General features: G+C 30.9%; 3 protein-coding genes and 2 pseudogenes across 5 annotated transcripts; 1 reads left to right on the top strand and 4 right to left on the bottom strand.

Moving 5' to 3' along the window:
* The first annotated feature begins 494 nt into the window (after positions 1–494).
* On the top strand, positions 495–16,992 carry LOC105205151. Of its 2 annotated transcripts, XM_039457191.1 has the most exons (8): positions 495–889; positions 12,268–12,454; positions 12,639–12,835; positions 13,456–13,506; positions 13,585–13,662; positions 13,799–14,007; positions 15,451–15,613; positions 15,762–16,992. In XM_039457191.1, the coding sequence occupies exon 8, from the start codon at positions 15,875–15,877 to the stop codon at positions 16,973–16,975; it is 1,101 nt and encodes a 366-aa protein (XP_039313125.1). In that variant the 5' UTR covers positions 495–889; positions 12,268–12,454; positions 12,639–12,835; positions 13,456–13,506; positions 13,585–13,662; positions 13,799–14,007; positions 15,451–15,613; positions 15,762–15,874; the 3' UTR covers positions 16,976–16,992. The 2 variants fall into 2 exon arrangements, with proteins under 2 accessions (XP_039313125.1, XP_039313126.1); XM_039457192.1 differs by lacking the exons at positions 13,799–14,007; positions 15,451–15,613.
* Positions 1,902–4,087, bottom strand: LOC105202885 (uncharacterized serine-rich protein C215.13). Its single transcript, XM_039457079.1, has 4 exons — positions 3,132–4,087; positions 2,654–2,780; positions 2,407–2,581; positions 1,902–2,238 (listed from the first exon to the last, which is right to left on the bottom strand). The coding sequence occupies exons 1-4, from the start codon at positions 4,085–4,087 to the stop codon at positions 2,105–2,107; spliced, it is 1,392 nt and encodes a 463-aa protein (XP_039313013.1). The 3' UTR covers positions 1,902–2,104.
* On the bottom strand, positions 3,779–10,360 carry LOC120356868 (ribonucleoside-diphosphate reductase large subunit-like). Of its 2 annotated transcripts, none has more exons than XM_039457194.1 (6): positions 9,866–10,360; positions 9,474–9,783; positions 9,255–9,394; positions 8,723–9,108; positions 8,455–8,654; positions 3,779–4,099 (listed from the first exon to the last, which is right to left on the bottom strand). In XM_039457194.1, exons 4-6 carry the CDS (start codon positions 8,898–8,900, stop codon positions 4,094–4,096), a joined length of 384 nt encoding a protein of 127 aa, XP_039313128.1. In that variant the 5' UTR covers positions 8,901–9,108; positions 9,255–9,394; positions 9,474–9,783; positions 9,866–10,360; the 3' UTR covers positions 3,779–4,093. The 2 variants fall into 2 exon arrangements, with proteins under 2 accessions (XP_039313128.1, XP_039313127.1); XM_039457193.1 differs by having other exon boundaries at positions 9,291–9,394.
* Positions 16,993–17,920: 928 nt separating the features above from the next.
* Positions 17,921–18,295, bottom strand: LOC113004199 (annotated as a pseudogene).
* A 7,915-nt stretch (positions 18,296–26,210) lies between these two features.
* On the bottom strand, positions 26,211–27,318 carry LOC113003120 (annotated as a pseudogene).
* Positions 27,319–27,849: the final 531 nt, after the last annotated feature.

Below are 27,849 nucleotides of genomic sequence, written 5' to 3'. Positions count from 1 at the left end.
GAACAATAAATCCCAGGTAACAGACAGTCGTCATTTTGACGTCTTTTTCCGGTCATAATTCGTCACTGACGTCATGTATCCATTAAGTGACGTTTATTTAACGTTAATTTTAACACGTCAAAAAGACTTTGCAATAATGACGTAATAATAACGTGAAATTTATCATAAACTTGTACATGCGAGCAACTTTCCCCAAGTAGCAGACAATCATTATTTTAACGTCTATATTCATTTATAATTTGTTACTGACGTCATATATCCATTAAGTGACGTGTATTTAACGTAATTTTAACACGTCAAAAAAACTTTGCAATAATGATGTAATATTAACGTGAAATTTATCATGAACTTGATACATAATAAAGTTAAATTACATGAGAAAGTCGCGAGAACGATTTTCTTTATTAATAGTTAAATCATCTTTAATATTTAATATTAATTATAAAAAATAAAAATAATAAATAAAATATTAATATTTTACCTAATTTAAAACATTGTTTTAATAAAGTTTTATGATCGACCACTTGAGCTTAATTTTTGTACACAGAGAACGCGAGAACAGTGTGATACGACCACAAGTTGCGACTCGTCCGTAAAACGGATAGAAAAAGTTAGAAAGGGCATGCGCACTATCGGACATATCGCGACACGCTACTGCACGCGACCGGCACAACCGGCATTGTTTTTGAGAGTCCGTTTAGAGCTGCTTATGTGTTCGCCTGTTACATATATATTTTTGAACCTACATCACAATCGGCCGTTGGGACGACTAACATCGTTAACCTTGAAAGCTAGAACTATACTGAAAGCTAGAACTATATTGATTTAATGGCCAAATCGTCTCCGCCTTGACTAGTCCAGGCAAAGGAAGAAGAAGGCATTGTTTCAGGTAATTTTTTTTACTACAAATTTTTTGTTAGAAATGTGAAAATGATATCTCACACTCGAAAGGATTTGTGGCATTGAACAGATCATAGGTATCCTTTGTGATATGTCATATAATTTTTATGATAAATGCGAAACAAATAAGAACAGTTAACAATCCTCCTTGACCTCATTGTGGTTTGCTACCATACATACCCAGATAACATTTTGCGAGTGAACGTCCAGCAAATCACGCACAAAAGAGATTCCTACAACGCCAGCAAAACCTTATCCAACTGCGTCGTCACTTAAGCAACAAATCGCCAGCAAATTTTGCTTGCAACACTCTCGTCATAAACATGTGAGATGCATGTCAAATCAACAAGCAATATGCATATATATTGTGCAAGCAATACGCTAATAACATGTGCATGCAATATGCGTATAATATATGAAAGCATCACGCACAATATGCTGGCGATTTGTTGCTTGTATAATAACGCACTAGGACAAGATTTTGCTTGCGTTATAGAACTCCTTTTTGCGCGTGATTTGCTGGACATTTACCCCAAATGTTTTCTAGATTATTTTCCAAAATGAGACGTGCTATACAAATGGTAATGTAAGGACATATATGTACTTATTTACCATATTATATATATATATATATATATATATATATATATATATATATATATATATAATAAGACGTATATATATATATATATATATATATATATATATACATATATATAGTCTTATTATATGTATAATTTGGCAAATAAGTACATATATGTCTTCACATTACCATTCGTATAGCAATTACACATATACATGTATGCATATACATATAAATTGCTATTCAAATGCTATAAGGGCATATATGTAGATATAATATACACATTTGCTATATTATATATAAATAAAATATATGATATGGATAAAATCCAGAAAACATTTTGTGTGTGTGTGTGTGTGTATATACTCGTATATGTAATAGATGATAAGCTACAACAAAATCAAATCACGTATTCTTATATAGTATGCATTTTTATTCTTTAATTAATCCAATAAAATTTGATATATACGTAGTTCTTAGATAATAATTTGTAATACAAAAAAGTATAATATGTATTTTTATTCTTTAATTAATGTAATAATAAAAAAATTTGATATTAGTTCTTAGATGAAATATTGAAATACAAAAAGTTAAATTTAAATGGAAAGTTTCAATAAGATTTCAGATTATATTGTGTTGTTCTCTTGTATTCATACGCTGCTGATGTCGATGCCTTTGTTTGGCTGATCGTAAGGCTTCTGATACATAAAATTTAAATTCTGAAAGTGTTAATTCAAAATGTGTAGAAGCAGCATCTAAAAATAAAAATAGTTATTGTTAATAATTGTTTAGTTTATATAATTAGTCAATGAGTGAGAAAGAAAGAAGAAAAGAGATACAAAATAAAAAATATATATTTTAAATATTAACTGTACTGACATAATATATAAATATCGAACTGACATATAATATAAATATCGTACCATGTAAAGCATCTATAACTCGTAAATCTGATAATTTTTCCTTTGTAGAACGGTTATTGTTGTCCTTGCCCGTCCATGTAAACAATGAGGCTGAATTTGGAGTAAAAATTTCTTTAAATGCCAAATATATTACGTCTCTTATATTTCTTCCTCCAATGGATGCAAGATACTGTACCTATATTAATTTGACAATATGAAATAATTTAATTAACTCATTTATAACATGGGATCAACTAATAATATGTACCATTTGTATATATTTTGCATCATTTGACTGATTGAATTCCAACACTTCTTCAATCGTTTCGAATGGAATTACTTTTGGTTTTATAGGTCTTTTATTTACTCTTTGATTCGAACGTTGATTTATCATCCTATTAACAAAAAAGTTAAATAAAATATTAAATATTCGATGGCTTTTACATAAAATCTTTGTTATCCTCTACGTTAATTTACAAATCTTTTATTATGTGCTGTAATATTTTTTTAAAAATTTTATACTATTATTTTTTATTTAAACTAAATCCTCATAAAAAAGTGACGTGTGAAAAGGTTATGAATAATTTTGTACGAGTCGTTACAGAGTGATTATAAACGTAATTTTTTAATATTATAAAATAATAAAAAGACATTTTTCGTTAAAATCATGTTAAAATATAAAAATTTTACTTTTGCTTTGAAAAAGACAAACTACTTTTTAATTATAAAAAAATTTGTTTTATTACCTAATTTCTGTCATGGCATTATTCATGCATTCCGTTACTTGTGTTTTTATAACATTTATCAAATCAGTATTTCCATGAGGAGGAATCATATTCTGATTAAGATTAGGATTAGACGTATATGTATTGTTAGAATATGCATTAAAATTCATATTGTGATGAGTTGCTGGAGCTGATAGCAAAGTTAATGATGGCTGGGATTTACGTGTTAATGATGATGATGATGATGGAAAATCAGATAATGGTTGTAAATTTGAAGATGAGCGTTCATTTCTTAAAGAATGTTGAGATGTCCTACCAATTGCAGAAATAATAGAAGATGAAGATGTGATTACTGATGTTTCTGGTAATTGAGACATCGAAGAAGTATAAACAGGAGATGAAAACTGAAATGTTGAGGTTGACGCTGCATTCGTCAATGTGGAAGTTACATAGGTTTCATTTAAATTTTGATTTCTTAATGATACTAAACACTGATTTGTTGGTAATACTGAAGAATTTGATTCAGATTGAAGTGGGAACGATTGCAGAAAATGTGGACGTGCATCACATACTGGTTCATGTTGAAATATTGTTGATTGAGCAAATTGTTGTGTTGGAGAATTAGACAGCAATAGCATTGATGAAGATGTAGGTGCGCAATTATTTAATGATGGCATTATTACTGATGATGTCAGAGGTATTGTAGAATCCGTATAAGATAAATGAGTTGTAACAGTTGGACACAATGTTACAGATGTTGCTTGAATAACTTCAGAGTTGCTATTATTTGATTCCTTTTCATGCAATTTTTGAGTGTCATATTCTGATATATGATCTCGAATATCGTTAATATCATCAATAATAGATATTTTTTCTGTTTTCTTTTGATGTCTAATTGCTTCTTCATCGTCAGAAGATGCAGTTGTTTCATAACGTGAAGGTTTTTTTATGTACTCTCTCATAGGTCGTTTGTTCATATTGAATTATATCTACAAAACAATATTGCATATAAAAAAAATAATCTCACTATTAATTAAAAAAATTTTAATTTTAATAGTATAATTCAATTAAGGCTACATATCAAAACATCCTCTACGAGAAAAATTTCACTCGATATAATATAGTACACGTTATACGTACTATATATTTCAAGTAAAATTTTTTTCGGAAAGTACGTTTTGGAACCTGCCCTAAGTATATAAGTATAAAAATATATGTAAATATTATATAAATATAAATCGCATAAATATGTAAAAATTATATGAAAACAACATTCAAACACAAAGTAAATGTGTGAATATGAAACATGACATGCATATTTTATGAATATTTTAATAATTAATGATTTATGTATATGAGGATACAGAGTGATAACTCAGCAGAGTAATAGAGGATTGTGGTTTTATTGAAAATGTTTAAACATTAAAAAATTGAAAACAAGCTATTTACGTACTTTAAAAAGCAGTATGTCTATAAAATCCTTTATTGATAAAACTACATACTGAAAAAATGAAATTGTATCTTTTCTTTAACTCTACAATTTATTAATAATTGAATCTTGAAATATATAATATAAACAGATTTAAAAATAGAATATCATAAATTAGTTTCCGCCATATTTTATGCAATATTTTATTTTGGTATGTATTTTGACAAAATGTTTATTTTGTTATGAGCAATCTTATTTGTACATGTCCACGCAGTGATTTTAATTCTTTCCCTCGGAAAATTTTCCAAACTGAAAAGTCAGCACTTTCTACATGCTCGCAGTTCATGATTAATGAAACGAATATAGCTTATTGGTCATTACGTTAATCATGGACTGTGAGTATTAAGAAAGGTGATCACTTTTCAATTTGTAAATTTTTCCGAGAGAAAGAATTAAAATCATTGGATGTACACAATAACGATATTAATTTTAAAAATTAATAGACAAAGATGTTTTTTGAATAAGTATGTAATTGTAATATCAAATTAAATACTTTTGCAACAGGATACAAATTGTATTAAAAGCATTAACTAACAATTGACAGTAATGTAATTAATTTAATAACAGCATCAAATTTAATAACAGCATAAAACAAATTTGATTAAACATTTTAAATATTTCATTAAACAACATTTTATAAAAATAATATTTATTTTATTTGTTATTGTTATTCAATGAAGACGACTAATTTTATTTAAATTATTAAAAATTCATAGTAGCGATTATGTACGTAGAAATATCAGAATTTATATCAGTACTATCGATGTTATCATTTTCAATATTATCCATTTGAAAAAATGGCATTCTGTAACATTTTGTTAAAACATTTGTAAAAGGAACGACTTCATTATCATATAATTCTGAACAAATAAAAAATCCTACTTCATGAGATAAAATTCCAACATCATAGAAATGTTTAACATACTTGAATTTTCTTACAATCAAAAAATATTGTTCATCGGAAGATACTAGAATATTTTGAATCAAACAAATTGATTTACATTTCAGAATACAACAGTTATTGTTAAGACGTAGACTAAAGGTCATGTTATTGAATTCCAATTTTTTATATTGCTTACAATGAAGAAACATTAAATCTTGATTTAATGGTCCAGATTCATGTAATTGTGACACTCGAATGTTATTATTAAGTGTTCGTCTTTCATAAAATATAGGTTTCTCAGAATATTCAGCCATTCTTCGAATAAATTGTTGTAAAGAAAGATGTGGTTTCCTAATAAATTTTCTAATAAATGGTATTTTGTTCTCGAATGGAAACGTAGAAATAGTATCTAAGACTCCAAATGTTCTGACATCTTCCGTTAAATGTAACAGACCATGAATATTGTACGAGACAAAATCTTTACCATAAAGATTTTCACATAATTTTACAAATTTTTTTAACGCAATTTCTGAGAAGTCTAACAATTTTTTAGAATATGTTGGAGATATTAATACGCGTATTGAGGCATGAAGTAATAAAAAGTGTAAATAAGCATTTTCTTGTAATATTCCATTTAACACAACAGGACTTGTATATAATAAGAATTGCCGGAATTCAGTTGCTTTATAATCTTTCCAATCTTTCAAAGATCTTGGCAGTCGAGAAAATTCCACTGGACAATATTTTCGCAATTTTTCCAATCTTGATGATACCATATCAATATGTTTACAAGAAAGTTTAACTGATTTTGTAAAGTTTCCAACCATCCATGCCTTGCAAAGTCTTCTTACCACACCTAGACAAACTAAGTGCATGTAATCAAAAGGTACTTGCGATACTATGTTCAAAGGAAATTGTAACAAAGGACTAATTGTATCACTACTATGATGATTTTTATATAGCCATTGTGCATATTCATTATCAGTACGAGATTTATGATTTACACCAAGAAAAGACATTGATCCATTAATATAAGTTCCTGAAACTTTACATTTGGAGCAAGGGTTGGTAGCATTATGACCTTTATGATTTAAAATAAAAGCTCTGGCTGGAGCATCGGCTATAAAACTTCTATAAATTATAGGTATTACTTTATTTTGAAATATAATGCCTTTATTAGAGGAAATTGTTCGTACTTCTTCAAGAAAATATTTAAAAAATTCATTTGAATCTTTAGGTTTTTTATGACCTTTATATATTCCGACAATTCCAGGGCTATTATCTATTATATTACAAACTCGAAATTGAATTGGCCAAATTTGAATTTTTCCACTACGATGTAATTGTGCTCCATCAGTGTTAATGTCTATCTCTAAAGAAGATGGAATTACCTGAGAATACATATTAGATAATTTTGTAATAATAGATTTTTCAAAACCTATATGAACGTATTCTCCATCCTCAAGTGTAATAATGTCTGCTATACTAGAGGGAGTTTTCAAAAGAGTGCGCACATCCTTAGGTAGACAGGAAAAACAGGAATGAGATCTTAAAACATTTAATATGGCATTTCCCTGAACATGAGTTAAATTAATTTCAACAAAAGTCGAAGCTAATTGTTTCTGGAAATTGTCAACAAATTCAAAACTGTCATTGTCAGTGTCACATTCTTCATTATCATCAATGTAATCGCAGTTATTAAATTCATTTTCAGAATCTGTTTCAAAATTTGTTTCAGAATCTGTTCCTTCCTTTATTTTATTTATTTTAAATTGGAATAACTGATTATTGGAAGAATAATCTAAATCTAAATGTGAAGATTTATTACATATTGTATTCTTTGCTGAATTGATATCATGTGTTTTCCTCTGTTTTGCTATGTTATCGTGGTCATGTTCTTTCATTCTTTTCTCTATTCGCTGTTGTTGACGAATAGAAAGACTGTGGAACGGTTTGTTTGGTGGTCGGCCAACAAATTTTTTTCATTATGAATTGTATATAATCTATATAAATATAAATAGGTATAAATATTGCTATACATTATTTCTACATAAATAGGGAATATTTATATACATTATAATTCTTACATATAAATTCCAGTGAGAAATGATAATGGAATTGACGTCCATTCGATGTCAATTCCATTATTAATGTTCTCATTGGAATACACATAAAGTCCAAAATCGAATAATAAATAATATTTTAAAGATTTGAGCCAAATTTGAACTTTATATTGTCTAAGATCTTTGGAAAAGATTTTTAGTATTATACTTACTAAAAAAGTAACTGCAGATGTTTATAATTGAATCAAACTTTTATATGATCATTTATGCCCACTCTGTTACATATATAAATTATATACGCATTTATTATCGCTGTTTTATGACTCCGTAGAGAGGATCTATGCAGATTGCAGACTGGATTGTACGTAGGACATTTCCCGCGTGACAAGAGACGACCATATAATTGGTATAAGCAAACATCGGATGCGTCTAAAGTTCTAAAGCCGGCATAGCAACTGTGGATGCGTTCCGTTTCACGCATAATGCGTGCGATGCATCGTTTATCCTTGTTCTTCAGTGAACGTTAAACAAAGATATATGCGCATCATGTATGAAACGGAACGCACCCATAGGCAGCTCTGCGAAGCGATTGTATGTACACGATTGGTTGTTTGCGGATGTAACAAATGACATTTAACTTGATTAGGCAAGCTGATTTGCCAGTTTGAACGCGCACAATAGTTGGTTATACATCAATTTGGCCGCGTTAGCGCGCGCTTTTTTAAAGTATAGATAATACAATTTCCAATTATTATTATACTTTAACTAATAAAATAATCTTTTTTATATGCAATATTATTATATTTATTAGAAATAACGGTACAATTGTTATCATATAAAAATATTAATTTTACCATGCAAGTTTATGCATGTCTCTCCGATTTTTAACATAATTAAGATAATATTTACCTTAAAAAACACAATTTTATTGACTGGATTGCCTTCATCTGACTCGTAAGGGCCTTTCTCAGTAACTGTTTTGTAACTTGCTTCTAGAGCGCCATAATAAAGAATCTCAAAAATTTGAACCTTGAGTTCCTTAGCTTTGTTACTTTGAAATAGGTATCTCATCAAAATCAACGCATCTGCTAATCCTTGTACACTAATACCTAGTTTTAAAAATGAATGTTTAAAACAGCAATATATAGAATACGTGAATTATGTATAAGTAGCTTACCGATAGATCTGTGTGTATCACATGATAATTTCACCTCTGGCAGAGGATAAAAATTATCGTCAATCTTATCCAAATTGTAGGTGACAAATTTCGCCACTTCCTTAAGTTCATAAAAATCGAAAGTTCTCTTAGTAGAATTCACAAACATGTTGACAGCGATTGAAGCTATGTTACACATGGCATTTATTGAAACTTAAATATTGAACTACTTCAGTAGAGAAACTGCTGCATTCAATTGTACCCAGATCCTGATGATTCAATTTGCGATTACAATGATTTTTAAAAACTATATGTGATACTCCTATTTCAAATTGTACTTGAATGATGAGGAACCTTATCAACTCCCTGACTTTAACTTGTCTTCGAGAACATGTCCTTTTTCATATCTAAAATGACAGAAACATGATTTTCATATATAAATATTACAGAAATGTATTTTTTTCTTAAAATATATAAGCTCAAGTAGTGTAATTTTCAATAATATTAAAAATACGTATCAATTACTTTGTATATAAAGCTTCAAATTTATCACCTCAGTTATTGATATCCTTGCATAAATATTTCGTACCTCTTCTTAATCTTTCGCCTAACATGTGTGTTAAACCAAATGGCTTCTGAGATGTCGCAGGTTCTATTGTTTCCGAAGCAGTAGCATCTTTCAGCGGAGATAACCTGATGAGCAAGATATTTGTAAAAAATTCAAATTATTATGTAGAATATCTTAGCTTCGAGTATATTAACTTTTACTCACATATTTGCAGACTCATGTTTGTCGACTGAGTCGTTAAGTTCGTCATGTGGCGCACGATGAGAATTGTCTAATAACCGCTCTCCACTTGTTCCTTCACAGCTGCCAAATCAGTTTCGAATCCTTGATGCTTCCTTACCAGTGCTTGACTCGCTTCTAAATCTTGGTCGTAGTCGTCCGAGCTGTGAGCCGCTTCCTTCTCCTGTATCCAGGAGATGGTTTCATCAGCTATCCTATCAAATATGTGAATCTGCTTGGCACCTGCCAATGCGTCTTGTGAGCTTATTGGATGAATACAAATCGACTATTATGTCTGTGTAAGATAAAAGATATTAATAATAAATTATATATTAATAAACAATGCAATATTAATATTTAATACAATAATGTCTCACCACTAAGAAGGACCTTCTTTTCTTAAATCCTGTCCAGATTTTTATCATGACAGCGTAATAGCTGTGAACGTAATTCTCACTGGTACTCCACACTGGTCAACCCAAAAAGACAATCGACAATTCCTCAATTTAATTAATGATACCAAGTAATTTGTTCTTCCCAGGAATAATCCAGTCAACAGAGCTGCATAAAAGACCGTGTTGCAGTAACACAGGTAGATGGTCTCGAGCGGTTGCATACACTAAACAATTAACCTCACCGCACGTTAATGACCGCGCACCAGTGAGCGTGATTTTCACTGTACGTGGTCAACCCAAAAAGATCTTGTCTCGAGCGGTTGCACACACCACACATACTTATCCCGTACGTTAATGATCGCGTACCAGTGAAAATTACGCTCACTGGGTACGCGGTCAACCCAAAAAGACTTGTCTCGAGCGGTTCACACACCACGCACCTCACCGATCTCAATCGACTCGCCCATTATTACACGGACTCGTCCACGCCAGCCGACCAATCGGCATCGCAGAAAGCGGAAATGCGACCGCAAAAAAGCTTCACGGATTTTCACTAACTTTTTTATTTAAGATATTTATCAAAATAAAGAAATATAAATATTAATGTACTTTAGCGTTGTCTCTTACCTAATTACACATTTATTAAAAAAAGTAATATTTTTTATTTCATATAAACTTAATTTAGAAATAAAATATTAAATTATTTAAAACAATCCATATATATTATTATATTTGAATAACTCCAAAAACTATAATTTAAAAAAATTACTTTCTAATAAATTAGTCGTTTACAATGTTTTCAAAATTAATTTTTAATTTATTTTAATTTAATCTTATAACTTTTAACTAAAATAAGTTTTACGTTCATGTAAATTTTATTTTAACATAATAAAATTAATTTGAAAAATTATTAACTTTAATTTTATATAGTTACCAAAGCATATTAACCTATAGTTTTTTTTATTTATCTAATCTTACAAAAAAATCTACTCATATGGTATTTATTTATTGATCTCATAAAAACTTCCAAGTGCGCACATTTTATTAAATTGTTTTTTAATAAATTTGTGGAGTACGTACTTTACATCTATTGAAAGAAATAAAAGATACATAATTTAATTAGAGGTTTTTCTTATTAATCCGAGGCATACTGTGCGAATATTGTACAATAATAGCATTAAAAATCACGAATTGACAATTTTGAATAATTGCGTTAAGATGATACGTAGAATAAAGCAGTTTTGACAAACTAAAATCTCTAATATTTGTCAACAATTAGATAAATTTAAATTTGAAATATAAATATTTTACAATTATTAACAAAAACGTACCGTTTGATTATTTTTTTTATTTAAAAAGTTACCATGCTGAATATATAATATTTCATACGACAATATTTATACATTATAATTTAGGAATAATTTTGCATTTTTGTAAACATTTATTTGGATTAATTAATTATATTTCTAAATTTGATTTATTTAGACTCAAGTTTTATATTTTAATAGTTTGGAAGTCATACAAACAATGTGCGCACATCGTTCGTATAATTGGCATACGTCTTACATGTTTATAACAAGAGTATTGCGCGCAAAGTTTGCTGGCGCTATTTGTTACCTATATAATAGCACATTAAAACACGGTTTTGCTTGCACAATATGAATCGTTTTTGAGCGTGATTTGTTGAATATTTACACGCAAAATACTTTCTGGGAAGTTATGCACTATGTTGTCAAATTACGAGCAAACGACTAGCAATATGTTAGCCATCTGCATGTAATTTGCCAGTACATGGGACAATACATGAGCTAGCCACTTGTAAGCAATATACACGATGTAACACGTTCTACGAACAAAACGCATGCAAATCTGTTACAAAGTTCGCATGCATATCGCGCGCAAAATTTGCCAGCAAGAAATGTTATCTGGGTACAAACATATTCACGTTTGTTGTTTATTCTTCTTACTTTATGCAATTATTTTGTGCACTGTGTAAAGCCCATTCTACAATAGCCGTAAACACAAGACTGTAAGATATTGTAACACCACGCCTTATAATTATACGGTTTTATGTGACGGCTATTGTAGAATGAGTTTAAATCGCATACTCAGCATTGCTATTCACATATTCGCAGTTTGTAATTAACCCTGATTATATAGTTTAGATAAGTTATATATTTCATTTCTAATGTTTACTACGAGTACTATTTATTCCTTACATAGAGATTTCCTATTTTATCATCCAAATAAAAAAATAATATATTTTAAGACAGTTCTTTGACAGAAAAGTTGTGTGCGGGAATGATTTTATTATTGATTTTATCATCTGTATCGTGTTCGTATTAAACATATAGGAAAAAACAAAGATGTTCACTGTTATTCAGTTTGATGAAAAATCTGGGGCAAATTTGGCCGTTGTCAGCACTAAATGGTTGACGCCACTCAAGAAAGAAGTTTTCTGGCCACCATATAAAAACGTATCAAGTTTTAACAAAGCGTTAAAAAAACATGAAGATGTTAATGAAAATAAATGGACATTATACAATGTACAACGAATTTTTTATGAAACAGGTAAATTTAACTAATTTATATTTTTGACTTAATTCTCATATATGTTTTTGAACATTGTACAAAATGTATATGCAAATTAAAGTCAGATTTTCAACATATATTCTAAATGTAAAATTTTAATATATTAATTTATGAAACATATAAATTTTGCTTTTATATGTACAGAATTTTTTATACTTTTTAGACAACATAGAAGTAGCGCAAAAAAAAGGAAAAGAAGCGGAAAACACGAGTGATTTATATACGGATGTAGACTGTAATACAATAAGTAAAAGAAAACGGCAACCACCACGACGTCTCTATGATTCTAATCAACTGAGGAAAGCCAACCAATTTTAAATTTTGAACGTCCACCTCCTATAAAAAGGATTAATTTTAATAGTAAGTTATGTTTTTTACAATGTACAAATTTTCTTAAAGTTTACTTATATTTTCATTATATTTTTACAATAAGTATATTAAACTATATATGAATAATATAAGAAATAATAAATTTGTATTATTATGACACAGAAATTTTATCGATTAAAGTAGATTTTGATGTGCATAATTTTTTTGATATTAATTAATTATTAAATACATCTTCCACTATATAAACTACATTGTCCAATTTAAAAGACAATCGTAATCTAAGAACTATTATTTTTAATTAATTTAATCCTTAATTGTATTTAATAATAATGTTACAAGCAAGTAATGTTACAGTCTTAAAAAGATATCAAGAATTTACTTTAAAAAATTTTATTTCAGTGCAATATTTACAGTTTTTTAAGATTATTATTAAATCTGACAATCAAATTAATTTGAAATATTATTTCTGCCTTTAGTTTAAAATTGCGTTTTAAGTCTAACAACCATGTTGTCTACAGTGCATGCAGCTTACAAAATATGTATTTAAAAATTCATTGATATAAAAAATATTATTGAACACCAAGATCCACTTTGACCGAAAAAGTGGCATTTCTTATTATTATTTCTTTTTACATTATTTTGATTTCCAGACCACTTTGCGAACAATGAAGTTTCAGTGCCAACTACATCAAATGAAAAAGGTTAAATATAAAATATTATATTGTACGTATATAAATAATTATATAATATTTTCATTATAATATTTAATGTAATTACAGATTCTTCTCAATATATCAATATTATACCAGACATTTTAACACCAAGAACGTTGAATAGTAATGAATTGGATGAAGGAGGTAAAAATTAGGGAATCTTATATTTTTAAAATTTTCAGTTACTGATTTATATTTTTTAACATTTTAGCATTAAATTTATATTTTATATTTTTACGTTTTAGCTTTAACAATATATTTTATATATATTTTGTTTTAGCAATTGGAAATAAAATGTTAAATATTCTAATTACTATTAAGGAACAAAATAATCAAATATTAGCTCATATAAGGAATACTCAACAAACAAGAAGTGTTGTCACTTTTACATTACCAGAAAATTTACCTCTTCATCTACCATTAAAAACAAGTGAAGATGTCAATCTGTTAGAAGAATATATTAATGACGAAACTAATTGTTCTAATTTGGTAAATATTGAATATATTTTTAGCCTATTTTTCTATGTGTGTGTACGCATATATTTTATTTTATATATCATATGTGCTTTTTATGTATTAATGTTAAACTATTTTTAATTATTAGGAGTACAAATTGAAAACCGCCGTTTTTTGTCAAAATTTGAGGATTGATTGTTGAAAAATGGTTACTTATTCTTGAAAGTATTGTCCATCGCTGGCCACTACTTTCTCCCACCTTTCGGGCAGCATACGAATCCCGCGTCGAAAAAACTGCTCGTCTTTTGCGGCGATCCACGAATCGACCAAGTTTTTGGCCTCTTCGTAATAATGGAAGTGCTGCTCAGCTAGGCCATGCGCCATTGATCGGAACAAGTGGTAATCTGAAGGGGCGATGTCAGGAGAATACGGCGGATGAGGTAAGACGTCCCATTTCAATGTTTCCAGATAGGTTTTAACGACCTGAGCAACATGTGGCCGAGCGTTGTCGTGCAGCAACATCACTTTTTCGTGTCTTTGCTCGTATTGTGGCCGTTTTTCCTGCAATGCTCTGCTCAAACGCATTAGTTGTGTTCGGTAGCGAGCTCCTGTGATGGTTTTACCCGGTTGCAACAGCTCATAATAAATCACGCCGAGTTGGTCCCACCAAATACACAGCATGAGCTTCGAGCCATGGATGTTTGGCTTGGCCGTCGATGTTGATGCATGGCCGCGGTAGCGCCACGATTTTTTTCGCTTTGGATTATCATAATGAATCCACTTTTCATCGCCGGTTACAATACGATGCAGAAAACCCTTCCGTTTTTGCCGTTGGAGCAGCTGTTCGCACGCGAAAAAACGCCGTTCGACGTCTCTCGGCTTTAATTCGTATGGCACCCAGTGTCCATGCTTTTGGATCATTCCCATGGTTTTCAAACGAAATGTGAATGTGAAATAGCTTGTTGAGTCACGCCCAATGAATCTGCAAGCTCCTGTTGCGTTTGAGATGAATCTTCATTCAGTAATGTTTCCAGTTGTGCGTCTTCAAACTTTTTCACCTGTCCGGGACGCTCCTTGTCTTCTACGCCGAAATCACCACTTTTGAAGCGTTGGAACCATTCTCGACACGTTCTTTCACTAATGGAAGCCTCACCATAAGTTTTTACAATCATTCGACGCGCCTCAGCCGCAGATTTTTTCGAATTGAAGGCAAAAAGCAAAACTTCCCGCAAATGACGCTTATTGGGCACAAATTTCGACATTTTCGATCACAAAAAAATATATAACGCCGATAAAAATTCACAACTGCAATGATAAGGAATTGTTGCCAGATGCCCAATCTTACATTAAAAATTTTTGATCTAACGTTTGGCGCCAGCATTTACCGCTGGCGCCATCTACTGGAAAACGGCGGTTTTCAATTTGTACTCCTAATATTTCTTTTTTATAAGACTTATTCGCAAGTTTTATTTCTAGTGCTCATTTCTGTCCAGTTTGGGAGGTCGAGACATTACAAACAAAACTAATAAAATCTTAAAGCAATTGCTTACCGATGATTTATGTAAAAATTATAGTTTTTATGGAAAACGATTGGGAAAAAAATCTTTCTCCACCTTATTGATGAAAAATATGGTTATAAGTAAGACACTTTTAAAAATATTTTTTTATAAAACAGATATTTTATTTTAAATAATTAAAATATTTAATATCTCTTTTCTAAAATTAAATAACTTTTAAATAATTTATAAATATCAAGATAATTTTTTTATATCTCAATTTGTTATCAGACGCAGTTAAAGCTACAACACCAGGGGCTACCAATCAAGCTATTGAAGATTCAATTAAAGTCTGGTTGAAACACGCTCCTCAACGTATAAAGAAGAAATCTAATTAAATTAAAATGTCTGTGATGTTATCTAGAAAATCTTGCGTTGGAAAACAACAATTATATCGAAGAATTACCAACGAAAAAGTAAAATTGTTAAAAGAATTAATGGTGTCAAATTCTCAGGAATATAATGAAGTAAAAAATGTTAATGAAAAAGAACAGCAGTATGAGAGACGTAAAGAAATAATATTAGATGATGCTATTAACAATACTATTGACACCAACACTAATACTACTGATAATACTATTGACACTAACATTTGTGATAATAATCATATTTCAAATCAGTTTTCCTTAGTTTCAAGTTTTGATTTTAAAAGTGTAATTAATAATACAAAAGGTGAAAGCACATCTCATTCTAATTTTCGTGAATTGATAAAATACTGGGCTATTATAAAACATAATATAACTCACTCAGCCTTAACTGATCTTTTGCATATCTTACATGGGTTTCATCCTACATTACCCTTAGACTCTAGAACTTTAGACTCTAGAACTCTAGACTCTAGAACTTTGTTACAAACTCCACTTACTATCAATAAGAAAAAATTAGACACAGGAGAATACTGTCATATTGGTTTAACACAGAGCTTACGACATATTTCTAAATTTCATGTTGGAACTACTATCGAGCTTAGTTTCAATATAGATGGTCTTCCTTTATTTAACAGTACAAATAAACATTTATGGCCTATTTTAGGTATGGTAAAAAATATGCAAATACCTCCATTTGTTATAGGAATCTTTTATAGCAAATCTAAACCATATCCTTTACATTTATATTTAACAGATTTTGTAGAAGAACTTTCCATTTTGTTAGAAGATGGACTTAAGGTAAATGACAGATATTTTAAAATAAAAATTCATACTTTTATATGTGATGCTCCTGCCCGAGCTTATATTAAACAAATTAAAAATCATAACGGATATTCTTCTTGCGAAAGATGTGAAGAAGGTGGTGAATATGTAGAGGGACGTATTATTTTTAAAAGTACTTATGCAGTCAGAAGAACAGATGAATCATTTCTTTCACAACGAGATGAAGATCACCATATTGGTGTTTCACCTCTTCTTCAATTAAAATGTGGAATGGTTACACAATTTCCCACTTGATTATATGCACGCAGTGTGTTTAGGTGTTACAAGAAAACTGCTACATACTTGGGTAAGTGGTAAGGGTAATGTTAGATTATGTTACCGTTCAATTAATTCAATATCTGAAAATTTAGTAGCCTTTAATTCATTTATACCTTCTGAGTTTAATCGAAAACCACGAAGTTTAACAGAATTGTGTAGATGGAAAGCAACTGAACTTATTGGGTCGTTCAAAAAGTTATTGCGTTTTTTTTTATTTTATTTTCAGGTGTGTTTATTTAATATACGTAATAAACATTAATCAATGATATAATGACCGTTTTGTTCGATGACCTTCTGCCATCTCTTGGGCAACTTCATAATACCACGTTCATAAAACTTCCTATCTTTCTCTGCAAAAAACTTGTCTAGGTGCTGTTTGATAAGGTCTTCAGAAGCAAACGTTTTACCATTCAAGAAGTTTTGTAAGGAGCGAAAGAGATGGAAGTCTGATGGTGCAAGGTCTGGACTATACGGTGGATGTGGCAACACGTCCCAATCAAGGTGCAACAATTTTTGCCGAGTGACCAAACTTGTGTGTGGTCTCGCATTGTCGTGGTGAAACACCACACTCTTACGATTGATCAGTTCGGGACGTTTCTGTGCGATGGCATCGCTTAATTTCTGTAGCTGCTCACAGTAGACATCGAAATTAATCGTTTTGTTCTTTGGAAGTAGCTCATAGAAGACTGGTCCCTTCCAATCCCACCAGATTGACAGCATCACCTTTTTTTGGTGGATCTCCGCCTTTGCTTGCCTTTCCGGTGCTTCACCTCGCCTACTCCAACTTTTTTTTCGGTTGACATTGTTGTAGATTATCCATTTTTCGTCGTGATCATACGCTTCAAGAACGGATCGTTTTCTTCGCGTTTGATGAGTTGATTGCAGACGCTTATGCGCTTTGTCAGATGAATTTCTTTCAACTCATGCGGTACCCAAACATCGAGCTTCTTTACAAAGCCTAACGATTTCAAATGGCCATGAACACTTCCAGTGGACACTTTTAGAGCGATAGCAAGTTCTCGAACCGTTGAATGCTTATTTGCTTGCACCAATGCTTTTATTTCATCGTCATCAATCTTGGAAGGCCTACCGGAGCGATGAGCGTCTTTAACTGAAAAATCACCATCACGGAATCAGGCGAACCAGTTCTGGCACTGGCGTTTTGCGACAATATTTCTGCCGTAAACTCGATGTAACTTTTCCCTTGCTTCAGTTGCTTTCTTTCCTTTTTTAAAGTAATAAAACAAAACATGGCGAATATGCTCTTTAAAATTCTCCATGTTTAAACCACAATTGCAAGCACAAAACTCGACCGAATCGCGTCAACTTTTTTTTTGGTTTTTAGGTTAAGTGTCAAGAACAAAACGCGCGTAAACATTTGACATTCATATCACGCTCATATATTAAAAATCCTAGACAACGCCATCTATTGAAAAAAACGCAATGACTTTTTGAACAACCCAATAGAAGTTTCTTAATTTATTTAGGACCTGTTGTTTTGAAAGATGTTCTTGATATAGCAATTTATGAACATTTTCTGTTATTTCACTCATCCATGTCTATCTTGTTTTCAAAAAACAATATTAATAATTTTGGTTTATCATTAGTTCAGAACTTACTTGAAACTTTTGTTAATCATGCAGAAAATATTTATGGTCTTAAGTTTCTTGTTTACAATGTCCACATATTATGTCACTTGACAAGTGATGCAGAAATATATGGATTACTAGATAATTGTTCTTGTTTTCCATTTGAAAATTATTTGGGCTCATTAAGAAATTTAATAAAATCATCTAGGAAACCACTTGAACAAGTATGTTGTAGGCTACGAAATAGCGGATATTTCAATCCGCAAACATTTTATTGAATATAATAATGGTCCCATATTAATTAACATTCATGTTTTCAAACAATTTAAAAAGATTAGTAATATAAACTATAGTTTAAGCATTTATTCACATTGTATTGCTGATTCGCATTTTTTAAGTAAAACTAATGAAGTAGTGCAACTTAATAATATAATTTTAACAACAAATGGTTCTACCAAACTAATTGGAAAAAAATATGTTTCATCCGATTCATTTTACTTATATCCATTTGATTCAAGACAATTAAACATTTTTTGCTTATCAAACTTATCTAAACAATTAAAGATGTGGGATATTGAAGATATAAAAGCAAAATGTATTTTACTACCGTTACATAATAATAGTTGTGTGTGCTTTCCTCTTCTTCATACGCAGAAAGAATGATTTTACTGCAGTATTTAAAAATTTAGTTACAAACAGATCAGAAAATAATTTTATGTTAAACCATCAAAATAATTATGTAAAATACCCAAGTATAATAATGTTGTTGCACAATTTTGCCATTTTAGTAATTAAATTAAATATTCTCTAATACAGTCCAAAGCATTTTTTAAAATGTTTTAACATAATTACTTTCAAATGTGTATTTCAGCAAAATTGTTCTTTCCGTGTCTATTATATATAATAAATTACAAAGTAATATAATTAAAATATTTCAAATTATTAATTATGTATTTTTATTGGATTATTGTAATCATATTTTTTATAGAAGCTTTAGTTTAACACTTGAAAAGAAAACTGATAGTGTTTCATTAAACTGATTACTATATCAGTAATGATTACTATTCAGATAATGAAATATTATCAGTTACTAATATAGTAATCAGTTTGAAACACTTAATAGTTAAAAAACCTTTTCAGTTTATTGAACACTTCACATTCAAAAAAAGGAAAATTTTTTTCAAGGAAATATTTTTTGTTTTTCCTCAAATATAAATTTTTTATTCGTCGATATTTGTTAGAGATACGTGACTTGCCACGATTGTGCCGCCTTCTGCGGTGTTATCTTTCTACTTTTTAGTTTGCCTCTCCCGGTCGCAACGTGATTGTCGCAGAGGAGACTCCTTCTCTGTATATTTTACATGTGCAATATACGTTTGATTGGAACTTGATCTCGTTTAATCGACTCTCTGAGTCGCGAATCCTTAGCCCTAACAATATCTTATATTATTTTTAATTTGAAAATTAAATACATGTGAAAATTAACTGTATTTATATTAAACGTATTCAAAAATTGTTAAAATTTTATAAATTTTAATAGTGTTTAAATATATAATTTTTTATTATAATTTCAAAAATAAATATTATGATACATAAATTTTGCATTACATTATTGCAACCTATCTTTTAAAATCTAATCATTTTTCCAATCTAGTTTAATGATGTTTTATACAATTTAATGTTTATATCTAATGTTTAATATAATATAGTAATATAGTTTAATATAATTAATGGGGTAAAATGTGATAAGATTTTAATTTGTACTTTAGGAAAATATATCATTTTAATTTAAAATATTTACATGTTTTTTTAAAAATATTTTATAGGTACATCTCGAAAAGAATATTTATTTTGTTATCTTATCCTTTTTTAATTTTGTTTAAAAATAATTATAATAATTATAATAATAATTATTCTAAACTTATGCTTCATCTTTAATTAAGTTTCAGTTATGCTACTGGAAGCTAAAGTCATGTAAAGTACAATTTTATCAACTTGTAATATGCATATCAGATAGCAAGGGTACATTCAACAGACTCAACAGTTGAGAAAGCGCTCTAAATTTAAAGGATTAATTAAATAAATATCTCAATATTTTAAGTCTACTAAACGCGTTTATTTGTCGTCAAAATGTCGTCACAGACCTTATTTTAACGTTAAACTGACGACAAATTACTGTGGGATATTGTTTTTATCATTTATGTTCTATGTCTTTAGTCTTTTTTAGTTCCTAGGGATATAGATAGATTGCTATAGATGACTGAAGGATGTGTGACAGAAGGAAGAACAAAGAATTACGTTTTTATTTTTTCCCCACTTGACAACGCAGAATGTTACTTGGTTGCCCCGCTCGCCTTTGGAAGATGTTCACGTTTATGACTGATAATATAATCTGTATAAAATTACTCTCAAAATATATCTCTTTAAATGAATACATGTGATTTGTATTCGTGATTAGCCACAAATTGGTAGCAGAACGTGGATGGAAAAAGTGTAGCATTTTTCGAGGCTATCGAGTGTTGAGAGATAAACGAGAGACAAAGAGAAACGTGAGTAAAGAGATTTTTCAAAATGGAAGAGAATTGGAATCTTACAAACGTGGAACAGCTTGACGACACAAACTATTTCCTTTGGAGTGAAAAGATCGAGGGAATCTTAAGAACGAAGAAACTATGGAAGAAGGTAATAAATGTGAAGCCGCCAGAGAAACCCGAAGAAGGCGAGAATAATTATGATGCAAAATTCAAACTATGGAACGAATGGGAGGACGATAATTATGCTGCACGTACGGTAATTATTAATACGATGAGTAAAGCGCAATTGCTAAAATACAGTCATGAAAAAAACGCCGATAAGCTGTGGAGCTTGATTAAGAATAATATGGCAGCTGAAACAGAACAATTAAAGGCGAGATCGTTATCTGAATTATCGACTCTAAGAATGAAAAGAGATGAAAACATAGACGCGTATGTGAATAGAGCTGAAGCATTACGCAATCAGTGCGTACAACTAGGAAGAATGATAGAAGATTATGAGCTGAGGATGTATGTCATTAGAGGATTAAGGCCTGAGTTCGATCAAAATGTGCGAGTATTGGAAACTCAAAAGGAAATAACGATTAATGATATATGTTACGCACTAAAACAGGAGGAATTAAGAAAAAGCAATCGCAAAGAGGAAAAAACATCGAGAGATGAACATGTAAGAAAAGTGAGAGAGAAACCGAGAAGTAACATCGTGTGCTACAATTGTGGAATAAAGGGCCATACTTCAAGTGAATGCCGTAACAAGCAGAAATGTTTTAATTGCCAAGGATTCAATCACATTGCGGCTGACTGCAAGGAACCAAAGAGGATCACATCACGAGGAAGAGGTTATAGAGGAACATCAAGAGGAAGAGGAACAGGACGAGGTTATGGACGAACAGAGGTAACATTAAAAACTGCAGATGAAGCGGTGTTATCGGTAAGAGACGAAGCATATGTGAGTACAGCGTATGACGAGAAAGAAAATGAGGTAACGCATCATAATTATAAAAATTATACATGGTTATTAGACTCTGGTGCGACAAGTCATATGGCAAATAGCGAAGTTATGTTTGAAAATATAGTAAATGATAGAAGAGATATTTCGTTAGCAGATAAGAATGGAAAGAAATTAATTTCTAATGGTCGAGGAGAAATAGTAATGACGCAACATTTAAATAATAGAATACGACTTAAAAATGTATTGTGTGTACCAGATATTAACATGAATCTTTTATCTGTAGCAAAAATAACCGATTACGGATATAATGTTAAATTTGATAAATATGGTGCTGTTGTCTACAGAAATGAAGATGAAATAACGATGAGAGCTGTACGAGAAGAGAATGCATACTATGTGAAATCATCGGTAAGTGAAAATGAGACAGCAGCAACACTGGAAGATATCGATATTTGGCATAAGAGGTTTGGACACACAAACAAAAGGCTCATTGAAGAAATGAAAAGGGAACATCTTGTAATTGGAATAAACAAGAACAAAGAGCAGAGGCAATGTGAACCATGCGTAGAAGGTAAAATGTGTCGCAAGGCACATCCTAGATTAATAAGTAGAAAAACGAGTAAAATTATGGACTTATGGCACATTGATTTAGTTGGTCCGATTAATCCTTCATCACGCGGAGGAAAACATTACATTTTCACAATTATAGATGATTATTCAAGAGTAATATTTGTTGAATTATTAGAAGAAAAAGGAGAAGCAACTGAAAAATTAAAAAGATTAATCATTCTGAAGGAGAACCAGTCTGGATTAAGATTGAAAGCAATCAGATCGGATAATGGAGGAAAATTTACAGGAAAAAAGTTGGAAGAATGGTTGAATGAGAAGGGAATAAAACATGAATTTAGTCCTGCTAGGACCCCACAATGTAATGGAGTGGTGGAAAGAGCAAACAAATCCGTAATAGTAATGACCAGAACAATGATGGCGGATTCGAAGATGCCAATGAATGTTTGGGCTGAAGCAACATGTGCGGCGGTACATATCAAGAACAGGAGCAAATCGACTGTGCATGGAAAGACTCCATATGAGATGTGGAATGGAAGAAAGCCAAATGTCAAGTATATGAGAAGATTCGGCTGCATGACATATATTATGAATAAAGAACAGGGAAGAAGAAAATTTGATTCAAAGATTATTAAAGGAATATTTGTAAGATATGCAGCAAATAATACTTATAGAGTTTACATTCCTGAAACAGGGAGAATAAAAACAGACTGTGATGTTAAATTCGATGAAAGTAAAAATGGATCTGAATTATTTAAAAGAGAGAAAGAAGAAGAACATATAATAGATAATAAATTGACTATTGTAGGACTGGAATCAGAAGATGATAATAATATGGGAGAAAATCAAGAAGAAATTCAAGAAAATGAAGGAGAAGCAAGAGTGGAATCAGAAAGCAGTGAATATGAAGATGCAGATATGGGAGGACTTGATGATAGAGATGAAATAGAAGAGGAAAATGAAGATTCTACAAATGAGGGAATTGAAGAACGCATAGGAGAAAATGAAAGTGTGGAAATCCAAATGCAGCCAACAGCAATGAAGATCAAAGGAAGACCAAAAGGAACAACGAAAGTTATGATGGAAATGCGAAAAAATTTAAGACGAGAAGAAGAGGAAAGAAGAAAGGAACAGGAAAATGTCAGAAGATCTACAAGAATTAAAGAACAGCAATCTGCAATAATAATTATAGATAAAGATATTCCAAGAAACGTTCAAGAGGCAGAAAAGTCAATAGATTGGAAATATTGGAGACAAGCTATTAACGATGAATTGACATCAATGAAGAAACATGGAGTATGGGACATTATACCACGACCGAAGAATAAAAGAGTTATTAAATGCAAGTGGGTGTTTAATATAAAAGAAGATCCAAATACAGGACAATGTCGATATAAAGCACGATTAGTTGCACAAGGATGTGGGCAACGATCAGGAGTAGATTATGGTGAAACGTTTGCTCCAGTAGTAAGAATTGAGACCATAAGACTGTTATTTAGTATAAGTGCACAAGAAGAAAGGAAGATGAAAATCTACGACGTGAAGACAGCATTTCTACATGGAAGATTAGAAGAGGAAATACTATCGAGTTACCAGATGGACTACAAGTAAATAAGGAACAAGTGTGCAGATTAAAAAGGAGTATATATGGGCTCAAACAAGCTGGTAGATGCTGGAATGAATTTCTCACCAATGCTCTAATTAAATGTGGATTAAGCCAATCTAAGGAAGACCCTTGTTTATTTTTTGCCAGAGAGAGAAATAAATTCTTTTACTGCGGAATACATGTAGACGATATGTCGACAGTGTCAAGTGATAATAATTTTGAGAAGAGCTATATTGACAAGATTAGAAAATATATAGACATTAAAGACCTTGGAGAAGCAAAAGTTGTACTAGGAATGCAAGTAGATCAAGAAGAAGAAAAAGTATCTGTACATCAAAAGAAATACATTGAAAAATTACTTGAATTCTATGGAATGAAAGAGTGTAATGTTGTGAAGACGCCAATAGACATAAACACGAAAATGGAAGATTGTGAAGGAAGTGAGAAAGCTGATGTTCAAGCGTATCAGGAGCTGATGGGAAGACTAATGTACTTGAGTGTTCATACTAGACCAGATATATCATTTGCATTGAGTTGTTTATCACAATTCAACAACAAACCAAGAGTAATGCACATGGCAGCATTAAAGAGAATTCTTCGATACCTGAAAGGCACTATTAATTACTGCTTGGAATTTAAAAGGGAGAACTCAACAACGAAGATAAGATGTGAATCTGATGCATCGTGGGACAGAACAGAAGACGCAAAATCTTTTACTGGATTGCTATTATACAGGAACGGAAACTTGATACATTGGAGAAGTAAGAAACAATCAATCGTTGCATTGTCATCGACGGAAAGCGAACTAGAAGGTATGCTGGAGGGATTAAAGGAAATAATATGGACCTCCAGATTACTATATGAGATGGGATATATAGAAGAAGTAAAAAGAGAATTAAATTGTGACAATTTGAACGCTGTTAGATTGGCAAACGGAGGGAGTTTTAAAACTAAATCAAAATTGATGAACCGAAGATGCTACTACATCCAAGAGGCTGTTAGAAAGGAAAATATTATAGTCAAGCACGTATCCAGCGAGAATATGACAACAGATTGTTTGACAAAGCCGCTAGGAGCTCCGACTCTATCAAAACATATAAAGAAGATCATAAATACAATGGATTGATAAAATCAAGGGGTCGGATTGTGGGATATTGTTTTTATCATTTATGTTCTATGTCTTTAGTCTTTTTTAGTTCCTAGGGATATAGATAGATTGCTATAGATGACTGAAGGATGTGTGACAGAAGGAAGAACAAAGAATTACGTTTTTATTTTTTTCCCACTTGACAACGCAGAATGTTACTTGGTTGCCCCGCTCGCCTTTGGAAGATGTTCACGTTTATGACTGATAATATAATCTGTATAAAATTACTCTCAAAATATATCTCTTTAAATGAATACATGTGATTTGTATTCGTGATTAGCCACAATTACTTCAGCTTGCTACTTGGGATATATTTTATTTACGTTATTTTGTAAATTAGAATAACGTCAAATTGACATTACTGATGACGTCATTGATGACGTCATTAATGACGTCAAGTTGACGTTACTGGTGACGTTATTAATGACGTCATTGATGACGTCTTTAGTCTGTGACTTAGAACCGTCAAAATCACGTCACCTTCCGGTTAATTTTGAGTATAAATGACGTAAAAATCGACGTAAATATCACATTATTATGACGACTGTCTGCTACCTGGGAAATATTTGTACTGTTTGCTGAAAGATGTTAATTTGAATAAAATAAAACTAACAAGTTTTTCTACATCATTTTTTTAAACAAAATTGTTATCCCTTATACTATACACACGCGTACAATATACACGTAAATATTATACGCAGTCGACACAGAGAATTCAAAAAAAATTCGGGCTTATGTTATTATTCAAAATTTATTTTCAAAAAAAAGAATTCTTTCTGCATCTCAAAATAAACACTAAATTAATGACACAAGTTTGAATTCTTTTGTAATTCTTTTTGAATCTGTGTGCCAACTGAGACATATATTACAGTTAAATTCAGGCAATGAAACTCATTTAATCTAAGTCACAAAAATTTATATAGCTGCAAAAACTGATCAAAATCAATATTCTTATTTAAAATGTCAATTAATAAAGGCTAACAAGCAAACAAACACATTTAATTATCTTCACCATGCTCTTCATCTTTTGCATCACGATAATTGGGAAATCTTTCTTTCATTATTTGGCGTTGAATTCTTTGAGCCAAAACTCGTGGCCCTCTTTGAGCTACATCTTCATTAATGTCAATAGTATTTTCATTTTGAGGATTATTAGCAACTATTGGTACTTTAAATTCTTAAAAATGTAAACGGTATTAAATTCTTATATTATGCAATACTGCACATGGATTAACTTTTAGCAGCAAATGCTGGTTTATACATTAGCACTCGTTGATAAGAACAACATCTCCATACATGTTTCAAAACACCAAAGAAACGTTCAACAACATTTTTTGCTTTACAAAGCTGCTGCGTATAATGAAATTGTCGTGTGTCTTCAGGAAAATTGGCCAAGAGTGTCATGAGCCACGGTTTTAAAGTATTCAGCATCGCTTGATAAAAAAATATTATTATTGTTAAGAATACGCTGAACAGAAGAAATAGATAAAAGTTAAAACAATTTGCAATCTTAATTGTTCACAGGATTCAGTAATAATTAAAAATTCAAAGTTTATTTATTAAATTAAATATATTCGTGTATGATAGACGGGGAAGGCACCAATTTAAGCGTATAGCATTCACACGCACTATTCAGTATTTTATAAAAATATATGAGATCTCATTTGTTACTGTATTATATATACTTTATGCTGCAAAATCTTTAAAAGTCCTTATTTAAATGAGACTTACCAATCAGCCAAGTTTTGCGTTCTCCCCGATTGTAATGGAATTCCATTGCTCGATGAATTGGTGATGTGCTCCAGATGTATGCGTCGTTTCGTGCACCTGGGTATTTCGCAACTGTGTTGAGCAACTTCATATCCAAATCAACAATCTGAAAGCACAAGTGGATAATGGTACATTTCAAAAGTTTTGCAGTAAATGCATATTATTGTAGGATGTTAAAGATGAAGATGAGGGTATCGACGAGCCAGAGTTGAAATATACTTCTTTATTGCAAACGGTAGGTTTACACCAACGCTTTCGAAAATTGTTTAGTCTCGACCGTTGTCGAGCATCCGCATATATATTGCGCGTTCAGAGGCCCTAACGGCCCTATTGGTCCGCGCCCCGCTGGAGGGGCGCGCTGGACGCACAGCTTCGCGGTTCGCGTACGCAACGGTTCGATCCTGCACGAACGTGTCAGGACATGTTTCAAAGAGTATTTCCTATCCTACATTATATATAGGGTGTTCATTTGAAAACTTTCCAGCTGATTATGTCGAAAAATATAAAAGATACAATAAAAAGTTAAAATACTTTTTCTATGATTATGAAAGGGAAAGAAAACGGCACTCTCAATTTTTCATTTGGAAGGCATTATCAACGTAATTTGAAGGTTAAATTTATTTTTTTTAATAGAAATGTATATTTTTTATTACAAAATTTTATTCTACGTAAACCAAATGTTTAA

Source organism: Solenopsis invicta, chromosome 14, assembly GCF_016802725.1.
Source record: "Solenopsis invicta isolate M01_SB chromosome 14, UNIL_Sinv_3.0, whole genome shotgun sequence".
Taxonomy (NCBI): Eukaryota; Metazoa; Arthropoda; class Insecta; order Hymenoptera; family Formicidae; genus Solenopsis; species Solenopsis invicta.
Note: the sequence above shows the minus strand (reverse complement) of the source record. Positions and strands in the feature narration are given on the sequence as shown.